The sequence below is a fragment of the Odontomachus brunneus genome, unplaced genomic scaffold (genome assembly GCF_010583005.1).
Source record: "Odontomachus brunneus isolate Ranch 3 - 2012 unplaced genomic scaffold, Obru_v1 Obru_scaffold_020, whole genome shotgun sequence".
NCBI classification, from domain to species: Eukaryota; Metazoa; Arthropoda; class Insecta; order Hymenoptera; family Formicidae; genus Odontomachus; species Odontomachus brunneus.
The window spans coordinates 1,235,639-1,256,808 of NW_022639470.1; the positions used below are offsets into that span (position 1 = coordinate 1,235,639).

Genomic DNA, 21,170 nt, shown 5'->3' on the forward strand with positions numbered 1-21,170 from the left:
GATTTTATCATCTCTGCAGCCTGCTCTGCAGCATGTAAATATCGTTGTTCGTAATGCATCGCGTGGCGTATCTGAACTTCCACGCGGAGAATTCAAAGATGAAACCCGAGAGAGCGTCTCTCATTAATACTATTAATGAATTTCAAGGAGGAAAAGTATCGTCTCTGTCGCGAGAAATAAAATAGTAGCCCTTCTCGATGAAATTAAAACAATTAGAGGTAAGAAGAATTAAAAATTAGAGAGAACCGTTCTGAAATTAAAAATTAGAAGAATTACAGATAAGAATGATTAAATTGGAAAAATTGAAATTAGAGAAATTGGAACTAGAAATTGAAAGAATTGGAAATCAGAATTAGAAAGAAGAAGAAGAGAAATATTTTTCGAAATCATTTCCTTGAAACGCACTCGGCATAAGGTACGGGAAACGAAAACAAAATGCAGCGCAGTTGGTTCAGCGCAGTATGAGGCCCAAATGAGCAACATATGGATGTAAATAGCTGCTTTATTTTTTTTCCTTTCTCGTCGGTCGCCCTCGTCATTTCCCGAGCGCGGCAATATAACGAAAGAAGTCCATACCGTGACGATGCAGACCGTCTGGGCTCGGGTTTCTCTCCGTATGCATCCGTACAAAGACTTTCAGACAGACTGCTGAAACAGCAGCCAAGGATCTCGTTGAAGGTCTTCCAGCTAAAGATTTCGGTTTCACAGCCTAGATTTTCTGCTGTTCTAAATCGATAAGTGACCTTGGACATCCATTGTTCCTTAATCATTTACCTGTCAAGAAATATTTATCGCGCAAAATAACACCTCATGCTGTTGCACGAGTTTAAAGATGATTACATAATCAGAAATGTATAAATGCATAACGCGCAAAATACTCCTTAGGCACATTCTACAATAAGCTAGTCATAAGTCATAGACAAGTTGACCAACCACAGTCGATTATTTTTGAAAATAGTTGACTGTGATTGGTCAATTTGCTTGCGACTTATGACTAACAGCTTATTGAATGTGCTTTATGAATACGATATACGGCGCAACTTAAACGATAAACGATTTATTTGCAAAACTGCAGATACACACAGATATTTTTTTTTTAAATATATATTCACTTCACAAAAAATTTATTTTTCATACTCTTGTATGAATCACAGTAGAGGATATATATAAATTAGGATACTCGCCGCAGATATTTTGACTGATGACATCGGAAACGAGAAAATGCATGTTCAAAATTCTTACGTAGCATTTTGAAATAAAAAGATACATTGAGAGAGAAAGAGAAAGAGAGAAAGAGAGGTACTTGAAAATTATCCTCCTTCTTTGAATCTCAAAATAAATAGCCATTAAATTAAGAGGAGGTTCTGATTTAAATAGCCGAAGAATAATAAGTTTTTACGAACTTCTTTTCAAAGAAACGAATAGAGATATTAATATAGAATTTTAACGATGCTGTTAGTATTTATTATTATGGACAACATTACAACTTGTATAACATGAAATACAGAGAATGGGCAAGAAAAATTAAAAACTATTCAATTTACTGGAAGATGAACTTTTTTGTTATATGCAGAAAATTGAAATTGAAACAAAATGGCAGCGCTTCGAAGTTACTTCGAAGTAATTTTTTCTTTCTCTTTCTTTTTTAATGTCCCGGAAAAATACTAATTTTGGAAATTTTCCAAAGGATTTAGATTCATCCTTCAGAAAATTTAATATAGTTTATAAATTTTCATGTCTTATTTGTTTTAGATTATTAAAGAAAATATAATATTCTCCACTAATTAGAGACATCTAATAGTGACATCGTGTCCAACATAAGAACCTGAACGAAATGTTAATTTAAAAAATAGCTTTTTTATACTTGAAACAATGTTAAATAGTATGATCAAAACTGTATCGATATCTTCATTCATTTCTTTGAAAAAAATTCGTAAGAAATTTCAAATTTTCGACTATTTAAATTAGAACCTGCTCTTAACGTGATGCAGTTTTCTTTTGTACTTAAGATTTTGTCACATTAATTTGACGGTTATTTATTGATTTTTAAGAGAAAAAAATAATTTTCGGGGCATTTTACAAATATGCCAAGTGATCTCAAGTGTTCTTTAATTTAAATATCTTTTTATTTGAAAATGGGACACAAGAATTTACAAAAGAAAAGAACGTATCATTTATTATCTTCCAAAGTCACGATGCAATATGATCGCGGTGAGTACCCAAAAGCCTTAACATAAGGTGACCAGATTTTCATCCTAAAAGCCAGGACACTTCATAAATCTGTGTAGCAGATGATAAAAGAGATCACTGAAGATTATATATATATATATATATATTTATTTATTTATTTATTAACAGTATTTTATAGATATAGAAAAATAATTTAACAACAATGAAGGCCTGCTGCACACAGTAAAAATAAAAGTTATCGCTAAGATAACATTTTTGTTATTCTTACTTAAAATTAAGAAAAAAAGCAAAGCTACTATGAATTTTCTTGAGATTTATTTTTATCAGAGCAATTAAAAAAACTCTTTAGACCAGTATAAGCCGGAACAATGGCTGAATCCGGAACAAACCAGCGTCCCGGACAGCATCCGTGTAATAAAGTGCAATAAACTGGGACTGCCTCGAAGGAAAACGGAACGTCTGGTCATCTTACTTAACAACAAAGTGAGATAAAAACGCCTTCGTTAACAACCAGTCGGTGTCTTTGAACGCCTCGCGTGAAAAACGTATACATAGAACCGAACAGTAACAACGGTAACGGTAACGTCGATGAGTAACTCTCTGTCGAGACGTGTAAGACCGTCGCGGAGTTGAATTAAATTGCCATCGACTGTGACTGGTCGATAGTAGGCCACGGCACAATTTCAATCGGTTCTAACGACTTAACGATCTGAACGATTGTCGAATCGTTTATCGGCTCGGTGCAACGTACGAGCGTGTTTATGTGTACACTATCCGCACGCACACGTGCTCTCTCTCTCTCTCTCTCTCTCTCTCTCTCTCTCTCTCTGTCTCTCTCTCTCATTCTCTCGGTATTGACGACCGTATGCGCCCATGCAACGTAATGGTAACATGCGTCACATGTGCACGCGAGTCCTCCGTACGAGGTAGTTAAAAGACGATCGGGCGCGACGGTTATGCAGTTATGTCATGCATAGCGCGCACATGGCCGCGCGAATGCGCGCAAGCCCGCGGTTGCACGCGAGACGCATTATATTACAATCGCGATAAATCGCGCTCAAACACGCTCGCGTATTGCCGATCGGCATTTCGGCCGGTGTCGTAACTGCGCGCTAACTTACTTCTAACGTGGTAATGCGCAACGCGAAGCCACACATACGGCGTCTACACTCGGCCACCAAACGGTTTACACACATTTTTTCGAGTGAAGTTGCAGCCCTCCCGGGCTGCGTTCCAAAACTCTACTCAGTCAACCTTATAAAACTCGAAACGGGTGGGAGACAGAGCAGGCCAGAGTGAGCTATCAGCTCCAGGAGATCTTGAACAGGAAAAAATAGGGGAGATCGGGGCTAGTTGACTACTGGCAAAATCGATTATTTCTACTGTTCTTCAATAGATTTCAGAGTCAAGCAAGCAGGAATTTTAAAGCCATCTTTGACATATGTTTAAAAATCTTGCTTGCTTAATTCTGTTAACTTGTTAGAAAATAATAGAAATAATCGATTTTTCCAACTTACTAATCTGTTCTTTTTCACCGCGCTCTTTCTGCATTAGCTGACATTAGTTCTTCTTTTTCTTCAAACAAATCTCAACTATATATCTGATTTTTTTAGAATATACTAGTTCAGCGAAAAAGAGCAGGTCTATGTTTTCTGCACACAGTACGTGGCAATGTTTATTTCGTGACAAGAAAATGTGAACGAAATGTATGAATTCTTATCTATAATAATACTTGTATGATTTTTCCGATTACCAGTAAAAAAGATAAATTGTTCGAATTGAAAATCACGTGGACAATGTAGTGTTCAAATCTTTGGACACGGCAGTTTAAAGAACATTTTCATATAATACCAAATTGTTTTTCATTATTGAAAAATAAACAAGGTTAAATCTTTATTTAATTAGTGAATATAAGCCACAATTTTCTGTAAAATAAGTTGCTTAAATAAAAAATTACTATAAAAAAGTTGCTATAAAAAATTACTTGATGTTGGTTAGAATAATGTATATTTATAGTAGTATACACTTTTCATAAATTCGCGCTGTTACACATTGAAATTTATTCCAACCCACCTTGGAAGCAGAGTTCATAGAAATAACTCCGAATACAGCTACTCCGATTTTCTGAACGATTAGGCTCCTTCTACAGAGTATGTTACACCATCTTGGAACGACATTGAGTTAACTTCGCTACTCAAAGTTCTAAAAGTTAGTAATCACAATCGAGACACTGCTATCGTCGCTGGTAATCGGTTACGTCAGCAGTTGCCACTTATAGACGATATAAGTACTGATTCTTTATTATACTTTTATCTCTGATAGATAAAAATATAATAAAGATATTTACGTTTTTTCTGAATCTTCTGTTACGTTTGTGACGGATTACATATCTCATGTATTATCACTTCGGCACCTGTCACAATCGATTCTTGCGCAACGCGTTAGAAAAAGGTCTCTTCTTGTTAACCGAACTGTCTGAACTGATACACACTTACGGCACTATAATCGACACTGATGCAATAAATTAGAATGAGACAAATATATTTAGTGTCACTCTAACTTATTACACCAGTTCAGGCAGTTCAGAAAAAGAACAGACTTTATCTTTTAATGATAACCTGAAGCGTTGCAATTTTAAACAGAAAAAAAAGAATGTTTGTAAACCGACTAGTAACCGAGTGTATACTAAATGTCTTGTTAGTCCAAGTAGAATTCAAGAAAAAATTATTTTACACGTTGACTGCCACGTTAATTTCCATGAACTGTTTCAAAGCTTAATTGAAATTCAAATAACCAAGATCGCGATAACTTTAAGGGTGAAAGACATTAAAGCTCCTGAGATGTTCGATCATATAGATCAAATAGCTGTCGAGATGTCCGATAAATCGGGATCGGATTCAATTACGCACGACGTTCTTCACGAGATTCGTCGTTTTGTGTCTCTCAGCGCTGCTTCAACAGCTCCTGTTCCACGTCCAAAGGCAGGATTTTATAACGGGCAGGATTTTGTAGCTGTTGCCGGTTATCAAGGTCCTCCGCCAATTGTTGTAGCAACTCTTTGAACACGTAATTGTCCAGATTCTTGGCGATGTAAAAGAGAAACAACCAGTCGCCGAAATAATACTCGTGCGTGACCCTGAGCACATTCCACGGATTGAATTTCCCAGGACAGGCCATGGAAAATACGAATTTGTTGAATGACGTGCTCCTGCAAGCGAAAAACCACGGATAAGAGTCGCGCCACGACGTCACCGGCAAAATCTGCCGTCGCCTGTACAGGCTCTCTTATCGCATTCACGTCAGTCTCCCTGTCTAACTTGTGTTATTCATGCGCTATTTTTAAGTGTTCCGTGTGTATTGTCACATTTGATGTTTTTACCAGCGAGACTTGCGGACCTGTTATGAGATATGCTTATTACGAAGGATTACGATAGCAACGTTACGTTATTATATAACAATAACGTAATAAAGCAGCATATTGCGACGAATTAGTCATCATGAATGATTTACGCTGAATTTATACATCTCTAACACAGAATTTTCATCGTCAAGGAAAGCGAAAGATCGAATTAAATTTATTCATTGACTCACTCTCCAAATTTCTTGAAGTGAAATCTCACCCAAAGTGGGTGAAAAGTGGCAATATTTTCACTCGAAGTGATAGTGAAAATACTGCCATTCAAAATCGCAAAAGTTTCAGCTCAAGCTGAGAGTAAATTCTGACTCCACATCAGCGAATGTTTCTATCGAGTAAAGTGAATAGTGTAAAATATTCAATTATTAACATCCTCTTTGTCATTGATATTCTAAGAAAACCTGCGATTTTTCTTGAGATCAGTGGCGGTTGTTCACAACTTTAGTTGTAAAGTCATCTTTTGGAATCATAAAATACGAGCTAGAAGTTTAACTAAAATACTAAAAAAAGATCAGATTTTTCTTGAATGTCAATAATTGATAGAGATGATAATAATTAGATTTATCCAATGTTCCTGTGCGTGACGATGGAGTATATCAAATTCACTTTCAAGTGAGAATATTTACTCCATGATTTAAAGTGGAGAATTATCTCTGTTTGAGTGGGAAATCACTCAAATTCGAGTAACTCACTGCATTTTTCGAGTGAAACTTCGTCCCAAGAAATTCAGAGAGCAATAACAAGAACAAATATAAGTCTTTGCGCGTGACGACTATCTACGATCTACGACTTTACGTGACAAAGTAACCGCGATAAAACCACGAAAGAAAAGAAATCGCATTTACGATGGAGTAAATAGTGCGTAATGTATCAGAGTATTAAGCCCGTCAAACACGTATTCTGAGAAAGAGAGAGAAAGAGAAAGAGAGAGAAAAGAAACGCAAAGGATCGTGACGTGAATTGACAAAATCGTCAAACGCGTAAAAATATAATGTCGCGCTCTCTGACGGCGAGAAAATATACGGGAACTAAGTTTAGCAACCTCGCGTGAAGGATCATGGTCAGCACTCTCCAAACCAAACCCAAACCGGTTATCACTGCTAGCACGACAAACCAGAACCAGAGGACCGTGTAGATCTTCTCGTTAACGATGTTCAGTGCCATCACGCAAAGCGCGTCATGCTTTTGTATGCTGCCAGAAGGGCCGAACTTGTGGAAGATACACTTGGTTACCTGAAAACATGATTACATATTCATCGACACAATACAACACGCAGCAACACTACGCAGCTGGTGGTTCTCGATAGTCTAGGTGAAGAGAGACTGACAGTAATAAAAAATGAACTTAGAGATTAAGATCGATGACTGAAAGTTTATTTTTTTTATGAGAATATCATAAAATTTTATTAAAGTGAATGTTTTTTAGGTTCTATGTGCTAAATAAACCGAATTTTTGTTTTAATTGAATATTCTCGATTGAAATGTTAAACTTACTAGGATTCAGAACGTATTTTGAATTAATATGATGCTTATGATAAACTTATGAGAGAGATTTGCGAATATATAAACTTATGAAATAAATATATGAAGTAACTGTGAAAAATTATTTGAATGCAATATGCATTTTTCTGTAAATACCTACAAAAAATATTATTTTAGTGCTAAAAAAGTGATCACTCAATTTATACTTTCCTTCTTTTAATTTCTCTGATCTTAAAATACATTTATCATCAATAAAAAAAAAGAAAACCCTATAATCACATACTTAAAAGAATTCTTTTTACAAGAATATCTAAAAAGTTAACAAAAGTCCGCTAAACGTTAGAGAAGACGGGGAATTTGTTAGGGTGCGATACTATCAATTTACACATTAACGTTTGCAGAGAAAAATCTCGGGCTTTTTAAAACCCGTTACGAAACTCGAAAGTTTAAAAGGAAAATAATTAGAATAATAAGGGGATGATAATTAGCATTGATCACTGCACATAGAAAAATATCATTCTACTGCTAAGAAAAACTATTCAATTTACTTTCCTTCTCTTAAGTAATGGCTATTTTCAACAAAGAATATTTTCCTGATAATAATCTTAATTTATTTTTTTTATGAGAATATCATAAAATTTTATTAAAGTGAATGTTTTTTAGGTTCTATGTGCTAAATAAACCGAATTTTTGTTTTAATTGAATATTCTCGATTGAAATGTTAAACTTACTAGGATTCAGAACGTATTTTGAATTAATATGATGCTTATGATAAACTTATGAGAGAGATTTGCGAATATATAAACTTATGAAATAAATATATGAAGTAACTGTGAAAAATTATTTGAATGCAATATGCATTTTTCTGTAAATACCTACAAAAAATATTATTTTAGTGCTAAAAAAGTGATCACTCAATTTATACTTTCCTTCTTTTAATTTCTCTGATCTTAAAATACATTTATCATCAATAAAAAAAAAGAAAACCCTATAATCACATACTTAAAAGAATTCTTTTTACAAGAATATCTAAAATTTTATAAAAAAAAAAGTTAGTTCAATCCCAAGTAGTAAGCAAACCAAATTTTTGTTTTAATTTAATATTCTTGATTAAAATGTTAAACTTATACTAGGATTGAGAGTGTATTTTGAGTAAATTTAATGTGGTAAACTTATGGTAAATTTGCTGATATAAACTTATGAAATAAGTAACATTTACTCGAATGCAGCATACATTTTTCTATGTGCAGCCGATTTCTCATGCCATTATGATTTTCCGTTCTGTTTGTGGGAAAGTTCTGGCTTATAACGCGCGCGGAACATGAGGGTGGCGACACTAACGAGACTGTACCTTCGGGAACACGATATCGAGCGGATCCGTCTCATCCTTAAGTACCGGCTCGGCGACTGACTGACCGAGTCCGAGGAAAGCACCGCCGAGGAACCAGTCGGTCAAGTAAATTTGCATGATCACGTTCGCGAAATTCATGACCTCGCAAAAAGTCAGACCATATGCCCACGGTCGATTCAGGTGCAGGCGGTTCAGGAAGCCGATACGGATCTGCTGTATCTTCTCGTCGCGTTGATTCTTCGAAGGCACTTTGACATTGTCCGATACCTGAATCTCCGTCTCGTTCAATGCTATGGATGCCATATGCAGGCCTGACACCAGCATTTTTAAGCGGCCGCCTGAAATGAAGCGATCGTGACATAACTGCGACGCCAGCAATGCATGTAGTATTTCAACGCGATAAAAAACGCCGCTAGAATTCCAGATGTCCCGCGAGCGGATCTCCGGATGTTCGTTAACCCTATGCACTCATAACTATTTGAACTCAGTGGTGTATCAGTCAACTTTTTTACCTGTTCTTTGTGCAGAACATAAGGAAAAAATGGATGCAACTTTTAGATTCTGCCAGACTTTGTCACAAATTTTTATGCTCTCTAAATTTCTCGCGGAGTGAAATTTTACTCATAAAGTATAGTGATCGCCGAATCACTCGAGAGATCTTTCATTCACACAGAGTGAATCCTTCGTTTTGAATTGTCAAGCGAATACTTCTACTAAAAATTGAAAAGTGAATCTGATATACACGGAGAAAATGTTGCAGTAAGGTTACAATAAAATTTTCGTTATCTCAGACCATACAAAATTATAATCGATTTTACTGTACATTTTATTTTAAAATGTTATATTGCACGTTTGACTCTTTACTGCAAAATTATTACAATTGTTTGAATGTTGTTTATGTCATATATTCGGTAGATCAGCAAATTTACTATTTCTATGATAGTTTATACTATAATTTCGGTATAATTCAGCTTTACAAAAGACATTGTAAAAAGAAATATGATTTTAACGTAGTTTTTACTACAATATTTTTGCTATGTACTTTACTGTATGACAGGAATATGTTTACGATCGATTAAAACATTTCCTATGAAGTCAAAATCCACTTTAAGCATCATTGAAACATTCACTCTTGCGATTTCGAAAGGCAGTATTTTTACCATCGCTTCGAGTGAAAATACTATCACTTCTCATTCGTTTCGAGTGAGATTCTATTTCAAAAGAAATTTAAAAAATATATATCTTTCAATTTTGTATGATCTTCTAAAAATAAATATTAGGTACTTGCAAAAGTTCGTATGATATTAAAGCTATTTTTATTTATTAATAACAATGGGGCGATATATAACATTTTAATTTAAGTATTGGCCGTTGCTACCAATAACCTTTTATCTTCTTTCGGATAATTTGATCTCGCCCCGATAAAATAACTCATCGTTTGAGACAATCCATTTATCGATCCATTATCGATATTATCCATTTTTACACTTTCTCAGCATTTCAGAACCGTATATCAGATAGACTGTATTGTATTAAATTGAATAGATAAAAATCAGATAGGGCGATGTCTGGAGAATGCACTGGATGCAAAGGAGTTCCTAATCTAACTCGAATAACGTCTCTTTAATCGCAACATGCAACCTAGCGTTGTTGTCAAGCAGAATGACTTTGCATCGATTCGCAAATGTTTGAGGGCGTTTTTCCTTCATGGCTTAATTCAAACGCCGTAATTGTTGACTGTTGTGATCCCCAATATGATTCGGTGCTAATAACTCATAATAAAGCATTCCTTCTTGATTCCACTACATTGAGGGAAAAATTACCTCAAAATCAACAAATATTTCTTTGATGAGTGCCATTAACATATTTATTTAAATCTAAGCTTTCTTTATTTAAACCAAATATTGTTTACTTAAACCAGATAATTTTTTTCCCTCAATGTAAATATACAGGAAAACCTTATAATCGTGGATATTGCGTTTCGTTGTGGATGTCGATGGTTGGTCAGGATCAACCCATTTTGTGTTTAAGGTTGTCAAAATAGATCGACTTTTCATCACCCATAGCTATTCGCCACAAAAAAACTCTTCCTTTTTTGCCTGACAAGCAATGAGAGAAAAATGGTAAGCCAGTTTGCAATTGCGTTTGCAGAGAGTTCATAGGAAAGCCATCTTCCTTCTGTCTGGATCTTTCCCATTACTTTCAAATGACGGGATATTGTTGATTTATTAACTCCAAGCTGCCTTATAAGCTCTTTTAGTAATTAGGCTGAGTTTTCTTTGAACTTTATTAATAACAATGGGACGATATATAAAATTTTAATCTAAGTATTGGCCGTTGCTACCAATAACCTTTTATCATCTTTCGGATAATAGTTTGATCTCGCCCCGATAAAATAATTCATCGTTTGAGGCACTCCATTTATCGACCCATTTTTGCACTTCTCATTTCAGAACCGTATATCAGATAAACTGTATTTTAACTGAGTTTTCTCTGAGCAATGCTTTCGATTCGTTGTTCTCCATCTCGTTTGGACGACCAGAACGTGATTTATCGTTGACATCGAAATCACCATTTTTAAACCTTTTAAACTACTTTTCACAAACAGCAGCGGATACAATATTCTCTTCATAGGTCTCACAAATTAGTCTTTCAGTTGTTGCAGTAGTTTTACCTTGATTAAGGTGATATAACATATAATGGCGAAGAGAAATTTTATCTGTTTCCATCTTCAATCATGTTAAATATAACGTTTCGTTCGAAACTATTGAATTGTTAACCACCAATATTCTGATAGAATATGGTCAACAGTTAAAAAGCAACTTGAGAGAAAACAATTACTAAGTCGCTACTAAGTGGCTACGGCCATCTATGTGTGACTTTACGAACTTTTGCAAGTACCTTTGCAAGTACCTTTGCAAGTATAGTAATAGCTAAGCGATTTCTCATATATATATCTGAACTACATATAGTTCCTTGAAAATAAATAATTAGAGCGCTTAACTAACGTTTCTTTTTGAACTTTGAGAGGTCTTCTAATTATTGAAAGCAGATATATAAGTGCAAAAGGTTAAAAGGATCGCGCTAATCCTCCGACGAGTTCTTTGAGCAATCGTTGCCGCCCGCTAATATTACAATATCGCTTTTGTAAATAATGCAATTCAATTCATCGCGTATAGGCGATAGATGTCGGAAATGTTACATGATTAGATTACGAGCGGAAAGACTGATGATGATTAGTTGGTAGCTCGAGATAATAAACTTGGACTCTTGTGCGTCGTGACAGTTGAAATACGAGAGAAAGAAACCAAAGACAGACGCGTATATGAAAAATGGGGAAAAAAATCTCGTGTAACAGAAAACCAGGCGAGAACCCCATAACGGGAAACGATATTTCTGTTATCGCGGTCAAGAAGATTCGTCTGAACACTCAGAATGTTAAAACTCGACCGAAATAATTAAGGACAATTGACTGAATAGAAATCTCTCTTACAGAAATCTTTTTGGTTTTGCAACTAAAGGTCTGCTTCATCTTAGATGCATTGAAACATTATTTCTTTTTTCTTCAACGTTCGGTTATATACTTATTTCACTCTGGCAAAAAATGTAACCTAATTGAACTAAAAAGAAAGACCTTACAGAAAAATTAATATAAATAATCGACCAAGCAAATTTCCTAAAGAGACTTATTTTTAAACAATAAATCTTAAATGTATAAATTTCAAAAGGAACATATCGGTTTGATACATTGATTTAAATTTTTCCACTCTTTCTGAATGATTATATCGTGTATTTGACATTATTGATTCGAATGCATAACTGTTTATTATTCTTTTTATCGCATTTCGCCGAAATTAGTTGAAATTTGGGGCCGAGACGTTCGAGCATATTTTACTTATCGATTGTCTGAAATATAAGCTCACATTATAATTGATTTAGTTTAAATTTGCTTAGATATTACGCCAGTATTCGGCTTTTATTTGCTTGATTGATGCTTTACATTTATTCTTCGTGATTGTATATCAATCGTGCCATTTCTTCCAATCAATCAGATCTTATCTTTTCGTTTAGTTCTCAGATAACAGAAAGTCAGTTACATGAAGCGATTTTTTTCCGCGTAGAAATGATATGATTATTCGACCTTCCATTCTTCGCCAGAAGTAGTGCGGCATGTAGAAGAGGAGCGCTTGGAAGAACAGGACGAACTGCACCCATTGGTAGTAAGCGTGGTGTATGACAGGATCGTCCTTGCCGACCGGTCCAACGCCAGGATGCGCCAATTCACCTTGTTGCACCGCGGTACCGTTCAGGTGCTTCACCTGAGGAGCAAATTAACTGACAATCGCCGCGATCTCCCGCAAAGCAATCGCCTCTCTCCTTTTTCTCTCTCCCTTCCTCTCTCTCTCGGATTTTTCTTCCACGCAAAACACTTTTATAGTTTGATTGTTTTTATAGTTTGTAGCAATTTCTAGCTGGATAGCTTTAACTTTATCTATTATCTTTCAACGATGTATTAGCGTGTCGCAAAAAAATAATACGCGCGACAGATAATAAAAATTTTTATCCAACAACGAAGTCCTTATATATAATTCTATTACGAAGTAATTATTTACGAATAATTCTATAACGAAGTCCTTATATATATTACTATTTAGTAATTGCATATGATAATTCCGATTTGGCTTTGATTGACTCTATTCCCCTCTTACTTAAAATCGTTTCTCACAAAGCCTTTAAGTATATTCATATTTCGATAATATAGGTATTTGTCGGGAAAGAAAGTCGCAATGTGTGACAGAAGCGTGAGTGTGAAAAATAATGAATCAAGCATATTCAAGAAGCAAATGATTTCTCGACTATAATTCTCGTCGGACATAAAACTTTTGACTTACCACAGTATAGGTGGACGTGAAAAAGCAAAAGGTCTCGATAACTTTGATTGGTACACCAGTATCGGCGATACACCTTTTTATAATAACAAAAATTATTATTATCTTTTACATTTATTCATTACACAAATATAGACAATTCCGCACGATGTACCTGATGTGCTCCCCGATAAATTGCCTGGAACATACCAAAATCGATGCGACGAGGAGTAATAAGAACGTAACTCTATAGTGTAGTCTGAAAACTGGTCAATCGTACGTTCCTTTCTCTTATCTAATATCAAATGTATAATTCTTACGAGATAAGAGTGCGTGTGTTATATAAAAACGGGAAATCGGTCAATGGAAGACGCGATTAAACGAATCTTTCCATTCGCAAAGATAATTAAACAACATGACGACTTGACTAGGCTAATTCTAAGTTCCTTCTGGATGCTCTCGTGCTAAAAATATCATTCTACCCTTCTTCGCCATATAATGAGCAATAAAGATAAAATAATGCTTTCAACATGAAAATATCCAAAATAAACTTAGTCTTAAAATCACGCGAAAACGCGACACACAAAAAACACTATACCAATAATATTTTTCATTGAAATGTTGCATATATAACTGGTGGTTCAGTTATAAATACAGCACTGCAATTAAGTAAAATCTCGCTGAAAAGATCAGTTAATAAATCAATTAATATTATTCGATTATTCCCATCATTAACGCACTTTGTGAATACAATGTTATTGCAAACCAGACGCATGGAAGTCATTAATTTTATCGTCACGAGCGGAAAAAGTTGAACTTACTATATGGTGACTTGTGCATTATAGATTTTGCAGCAAAATCTTATTTACTCTGATCAAAATAAGACAGAGCAGTAAAGGGTGGGAGTGTTTTTATTAAAAATTAGTAAATACGCGTTGATTATCGCATTGAGAAGAATCCCTCATTATCAAAACAAAAGCACAATTAACGTTGTAAATTACTTTTCATTTGTCATTTTAACAAAGATATTTTGCCTGAGATACAAATCACATTTGTCCTCGCCTATTTAGGTTAGGTTAGTTGTGTCTTCATTACAGAAGTGTTACTTACAGTAAATTGAAAATAACTTTGAAAGTAATTGAAAGTTAAATCGTTCGTTCCCTTACGGGGAAGGGGGGATCATTTATATGAGATGTATATCCCATATATATAAACCATTTTTTGCGGCTACTGGTATTTTATTTTGTTAAATTAGCAAACATTTACAAATAATTAGCAAATAATTCTTTTCTCTCAGTACAATGAAACAGTTCTTTTACTGATTCAGACTGATCAGACATCTTTTTACTGATTCACTTTAACCCTTTAAGGCCCACAAGGTCCGGTAATATTTTTTTTTTCACAACAAAACAATCTTAGAAGACGCATTTAATGATAAATTTTGTAGTCTGAATAAAATTGACCGTTGAGAAGTACGATTTTCTGAATGTACACACAATTATATACAGCTGATTGTAAATCAGCTATGCATAATGTATAGCTGATGTAAATCGTTTTATACATTTTTTATTGAATGAAGTTGCAACGTTTCAAATTGTCAGAATTGAAAGTCGACATGTATGTATACGCAGAAATCGGTCATGACAAAAATCGAACTGACAATACAAAGTGTGATATTTGAAAGAAAAAATTGATTTTAAATTAAAAGAACACATTGTTCTAAGAAGTGATTTTTATATATTTATAACCGATTACTACGCATGTCAACAGTGGCTTTCAATTCGGATAACTTGAAACGCTGCAACATCACTAGGTAAAAACTAGGCAATCTGTTTACCAATCGAGTATACATTCATGTTTGCAGTGTGCCCCAGCTACAAAATTTAATAAATCTTATAACCACATAAAAGTATTAAGCTTGCGCTTTAAAATGGCATCGATAAGCCGTTGAAAGAATAAAATTTGCTTACTTTTTTTCGTGAAAAACTTTAAATACTTTCAATAATTCTGCTCGGCACACGATGGATATTGGTTTCATCAGCGGGAAAATATTTCACGGATAGGACAAAGAATATAAATTTTCTTGACCATAATTTATAGTAATTATTTCTTTATATAATTATAGTTACAAATACCAAACATTTTTATCTCAGTGTTTAAGTAAGAAAATATATTTTTTCCTAAAACACCACTACAATTGCTTTTCATGAAAACAATTGTTTATGCTATTTAAACAAAAGAATTTAGATCTAAGTGAATATATTATTAATATTCACACAATAAATATCTCTTATTTTTCAGATATAACTCTATCTCTAGGATGGATCGATAGTGTTGTATCGACAGAATCATTATTTCCCTGATATAAAAAATTGGGGAGGGATCTGAAGTGAATGTACATAATTATGTATACTGGACCTTAAAGAGTTAAGAAAGTAGAAGATCAGAAAATTCGTTACCGAGATTGTCAATAGCCACCCATTCCTGATTGACTTTGAATTTAACGTGGTCCTTGAGGACCGAGAAGGCAGCGAAAACGGTAGCGGGCGCCGTCATGCCGGTTAGCTTTTCGCGACTCTGCCGGAAGTGAGATTACTCTCTTTAATTAATCCGTCCGCGACAACTCGCGAGCTCGTGAGTCACGTTTTAACGAGCCGCGTCGTTGGTGAACGCCACTCTTGCTGTTCGCACATTCGGCGAACTTCGCGAACTTCCTTCTCCCGGCTCCCGACAAACGACAAGTTGGAACTTGTGGACGCTCTAGACTGAGTACTGATCAAGTATATACTGAAAACGTGGCGGCAGTGAATCTCGGGCTCGTTATCGCAAACGACGAGCGCGCTACTCGCATCGCACATCGTACAAAACAGCATATCATCGAAAAAGACACTTATTATTGTCAAGACCTTTCATATACTCCGATAACAGTCAGATAAGAACCGTGGAATTAGTTCTCGTGAAACGTACTCCTCTTGCGATACGAGTAATCGGTATCGTAACGCACTGATTCACTATTTTAAATCGTTCCATCTCAGAAACTATAGATGATCGTTGACCTATGACGCAACTTTTATGACTTCTTACGACAAATAGATCATTCCTGTTTCTTTCTCTCTCTCTCTCTCTCTCTCCCCCTCCCTCTCTCCGTCTCCCTCTCTCCCCCCTCTCTCTCTCTCTCTCCTGAGAGAGAAAAAGATTGTGACATAATTGAAGAAGAAACTTTTATAAAAATATAAATGATAAAGAAGATCGGTCAAATAAGAGCGCGCTGAAACGCTGGTTTTGGAACTAATCTTCAATGTTAATATTTCTTAATAATATAAATAAATTAAATAAAATCAACTTTAAAGTTCAAACGTTTGAACGATAAAGAAATTTATACAAGCTCTAAGACCAGTGTTTTTGGTTCTTATTTGTCTGATTTTTTATCTTTATTTATGTAGCAATTAACCGCGCGCAACGCAATAAATGGACTAGTGCTGACGACATCTGCCATCATGTATTTGTAGATTAGAGCTCAAACTGAACAAAATATTTATTCGATAAGTATAATAATATATGTACTTGTACTAATATATATATTTTTATATTGAGAAAGAAATCTCCTTCACTGAGAGAAAAATGTTTGATATTTGTAACTATAATCATATAGAAAAATAATTACTTACAAATTATAATTAAAAAATAATTTTTTAATCAATTATATTATACTACTGATATCTTCTTTAAATCCAATTTGATTCCAATCATATTTTTTGGGTTGTTCCAACACAAAGATAATAGTAGTAACATGCATATAACATTACTACTAATAATTATAGCACAATTGACTAACAAATTTTTCTTGACCATAATTTTTAATTAGTCATTATTTTTTTATATGATTATAGTTACAAATACCAAATATTTTTATCTCAGTGTTTAAATAAGAAAATATATTTTTTCCTAAAACACCACTACGATTGTTTTTCATGAAAACAATTGTTTATGCTATTTAAACAAAAGAATTTAGATCTAAGTGAATATATTATTAATATTCACACAATAAATATTTCTTATTTTTCAGGTATATTTTTTCTCAGTGTACATAAATATATTTTTTACACATATACATTTCAATACAAAAAAGTACATTTTAAATTCATATCAAATTAATAGAGAGAAGGAGAAAGAAAGAGAAAGAGACTTTCTAATCTTTCTTATTCTAAAACAATTGAAAAGGAAAGGAACTAAAGAAACAAGCAAATAGAAGCCAAGCAATTTTCTTTCGCGGTAATCTATCTGAATTAAAAAACATATTTAAAAAAATAAAGAATTAGACCGTGTGAGCAACACAAAAGATCTATTGATTTCGTCAAAGTACGGGAAAGAGACTGTTCGCATTCGTTCTGCGGATATAATATCGTCTAGCCGTCGCGATGGCTGTCCGATGCGTCATCCTACTCGCGAATTTATGTATCAATTATACGGCTCAGTGTCCTATACGCATCTCCTACGCGATGCGTGCTCATTCAAAGGGCATTCACACACCACGTCCAATAAATTAGAAAGTTGCGGCACAATAACGCGCTCGTTACACGCAGTGTGACTCTACGCGTGCCGGCCTCTATTTATCCCGAAGGAGAAACGATTTGTCTATGACGAATACTACTCCCAGCACTTACGTGCCGAAACGAACGGAGCGGTAATCTTGATGTTAACGCCTAGGTCAGAATAATAAAGCGACAGGGTTCGCGTTTGATCTCGCGACACATGTGTTACCCGACCGGCCAGACGAGCGACATTCTCGAAAGCGAACAGGTCCGCTCGTCTTTCTAATAACCAAGGAACAAGAGGAAATTTCAAAAGATTTTCCGAACGAGATAGTGCTGGGAAACACGCGAAGTATTTCGGGTTGATATTTGATGAACGGAATAAATTAGATTAGGTTTATATACTGAAGAAAATTACTTGCAAATTTATTTATAGAATATCAAGTTTATTTCTTATTTATGCAGTAAACTTTATTTAAAATAAAATTTAAATTTTTTAAATAAAGTTTCTGCAAGGAGACTAACATTTATTTCTGAAATTCCCACAAATTCCCACAAATAAATTTTCAAGTGATTTTTTTCAGGGTAAAATAGATTTTTACACTCAGAAAAAAATGCTTGAAAATTTATTTGTGAGATATAAAACTTATTTCTGTGAAATAAAGTTTATTTCTGTGAATAAATTTTATATCTCACACGAATAAATTTCAAATATTTCTTTTTTCAGTTGTATAAACGCTTTTTTATACCTTGCCAATCATGGGTAAACCAAAAAGTTTTGTTCAATTTTTTATTCAAATTTTACTGAATTACATTTAAAGGAACTAAATTGCTCGTCAATCAAATAATCACTATCATTATTTCGTGAAAGTGAGAATAAAAACCGAACTTTCTGACTGATTCAATAATTATGAAATTTAGTTGAAGGACTTTTTTAAATTTTTCAAAATAGAATTTGAGGAAAGGCATGTTACAAGTACATGAGAAATGACTCGGCCAGCCATCCAGTAGATTGGTGCCTCGAGTAAATCGTCCGTTACTGCGGGACGAATTAACATACTCTCATACGCGGCGGTGAAACGTGTGGCGAGTAAACAACGATGATCTAAATTTAGAGAGACAAAGAGAAGCAGTGCTCAGGGAATAATGGAATAGATTAATCTCGAAGGCTAATTTATATGCTTGCTCTCGACATGTTTACCCACTCGATTCAAGTATCGAGAAAGAGACATTGCATTCCCGCAAAAACCAGTTCTGTCTACGTGCGTAAATAATTATTCTTCAATTATTCAACTATTAAAGCAGAAATTCAACTTCGTGAATGTCTAGCTACGAAGTAGAGGTATTGTGTCTAACATCGCTATTAGCTAACAATGTAATGGCTAGATAAATAAGTAATTCACACTTAGACAAAATAAATTTCAGTTATGAGAGATGAAAGATCATAAGTAATATAAGTAACAAAAAATATAAAATAAATAAATAAATAAAAATCTAAATTAATTGCCGAGCAGTAATGTAACGTTATTTCTGATATTTTTATGAAATTACTTTAATTCTCAATTTTAATTCGCTGTCTAAATTTTAAAATACTAATATACTAAATTATATATTTTAAAATATAGACAATACACTAAATTATATATTTTAAAATATAGACAATACCATCCTCTCTATCATATTTGTAAAGTTGAATAATAACTAGTTAATCAGTTAAAAGTTAAGTTCAAAAGTTTATAACTTTTAATTTAATTTAATTTATTTTTTAAACGGGACAATTTTTTACTTTTAAACTAATTATTTGAAAATATATTATATATAACTTTAATTTATTAACTTTTTTGTCAGTTATAATAATTCATCAATATTAAAATCGTTGCGGACTACTTACAATGTAAAATAAGAAAAATTATAAATAATGCCAGCGGGATCTTTTTCGTCTCTCTAAGTGTCAATATTCTTGTTTTCTATAGAATCCTGAACATAAAATAGTCAGTATTTTCTTATAATAGACACACACACACCCTTTACTTTTCCACTTTATTTCATATAAATTTAATCTACGATTAAAAAGTTGATTATGCAGAAACATATATGTATTGCTTTGAATAATTAACTTTTAATTTTAATCTTTAGGTTCAGTGTACATATTTCTGTATTGATTTCTTTGAGTTCTCTTCAAATTGAGTTCTTCCCAAATGTACTTTATATCAGCAAAATAATGGTTTCGTCGTTATAATACCATCGATCCATTCTGGATAGAGCTATATCCTTCGTTTCAACCCATAAAAACAGTGATTTTCCTGCTTAAGAAATCAATATAGCGATTGTATGCGCAGCAGAATTATTGTCGCTTAAAATTGTGTAAAGTTTTTTATGAAAAAAGTTATATTTTGTTTTGTCGATATTTTACCGATATTACCTTAAAATACAAAATTAACGCTTTTATGTTCATTGTTATGGTTGTAATACTTATTAAATTCTGTAGCTGGATTTCACGTGTAAACGAGTGTACATAATAATGTACACTTAGAAAATCGTTTTTCTCGACGATTAATTTTATTCAGATCACAAAACTTCCTCAAGAGCGTTTTCTAAGGCTATTTTATGCAGAAAAAAATGTTAATCGAACAACATCATTACTTGGAAAAAGGCTAATAAGCTAATTCAATTTTAACTTAACTTTTAATTGAGTTTGTTTTTATTTAACTTTTAGCTTAACAAAGTTAATTTCATAAGCTATTAATAGCCACTTAACTCTACGTATATAACATACAATAGCTAGACATAAAGGCTCATCACAATCCGATTCAGTACCGATTCCATATATCAGTGAATAATGAGCCAATAACGAGTTAATAATAGCAAACTGGAAGATGTAGTCTGGTCTGTATCATGTAATTAACTGCTAGCTTTTTTACTTAGATCGACTAGTTACATTTCTACTCGGGTATTGACGAATAATCCATGCGATGATGATGGCGATGATGACATCACGCCGCTCGGAATCGCGTTCGTCGTCAGTTAAAACATTAAAAGCGCGCTTATTTCGCTCAGTTCTCGGTAAAGCCGTCCGCCAGCTCCAATTGCAAATCCAACTGTTAAATGGCGTATCATAAGAATGATACGATATAATGTCTAGGATATAGTGCACGTGATCGTACAAAGGCACCGGCAATTCGAGTCGTATATGTTCGTCGTGCGCGTTACGTGTTGCTCATGTTCGTAAGGTGTCAGTTGCTAATCCTGCGACTTGCTCTCGGAAGTCTCAACATGGAATCTCTCTCTCTCTCTCTCTCTCTCTCTCTCTCTCTCTCTCTCTCTCTCTCTCT

At 34.0% G+C, this 21,170-nt stretch overlaps 2 protein-coding genes across 2 annotated transcripts in view; one reads left to right on the forward strand and one right to left on the reverse strand.

The window, feature by feature from the left end:
* Positions 1 to 21,170, forward strand: part of LOC116842013 (kynurenine formamidase-like) — a 113,576-nt gene that overhangs the window by 36,601 nt on the left and 55,805 nt on the right. The window lies entirely within an intron of this gene.
* Positions 1,042 to 16,394, reverse strand: LOC116842010 (innexin inx7). Its single transcript, XM_032810628.1, has 7 exons — positions 15,766 to 16,394; positions 13,482 to 13,572; positions 13,331 to 13,403; positions 12,580 to 12,757; positions 8,439 to 8,776; positions 6,648 to 6,838; positions 1,042 to 5,398 (listed from the first exon to the last, which is right to left on the reverse strand). The coding sequence occupies exons 1-7, from the start codon at positions 15,860 to 15,862 to the stop codon at positions 5,134 to 5,136; spliced, it is 1,233 nt and encodes a 410-aa protein (XP_032666519.1). The 5' UTR covers positions 15,863 to 16,394; the 3' UTR covers positions 1,042 to 5,133.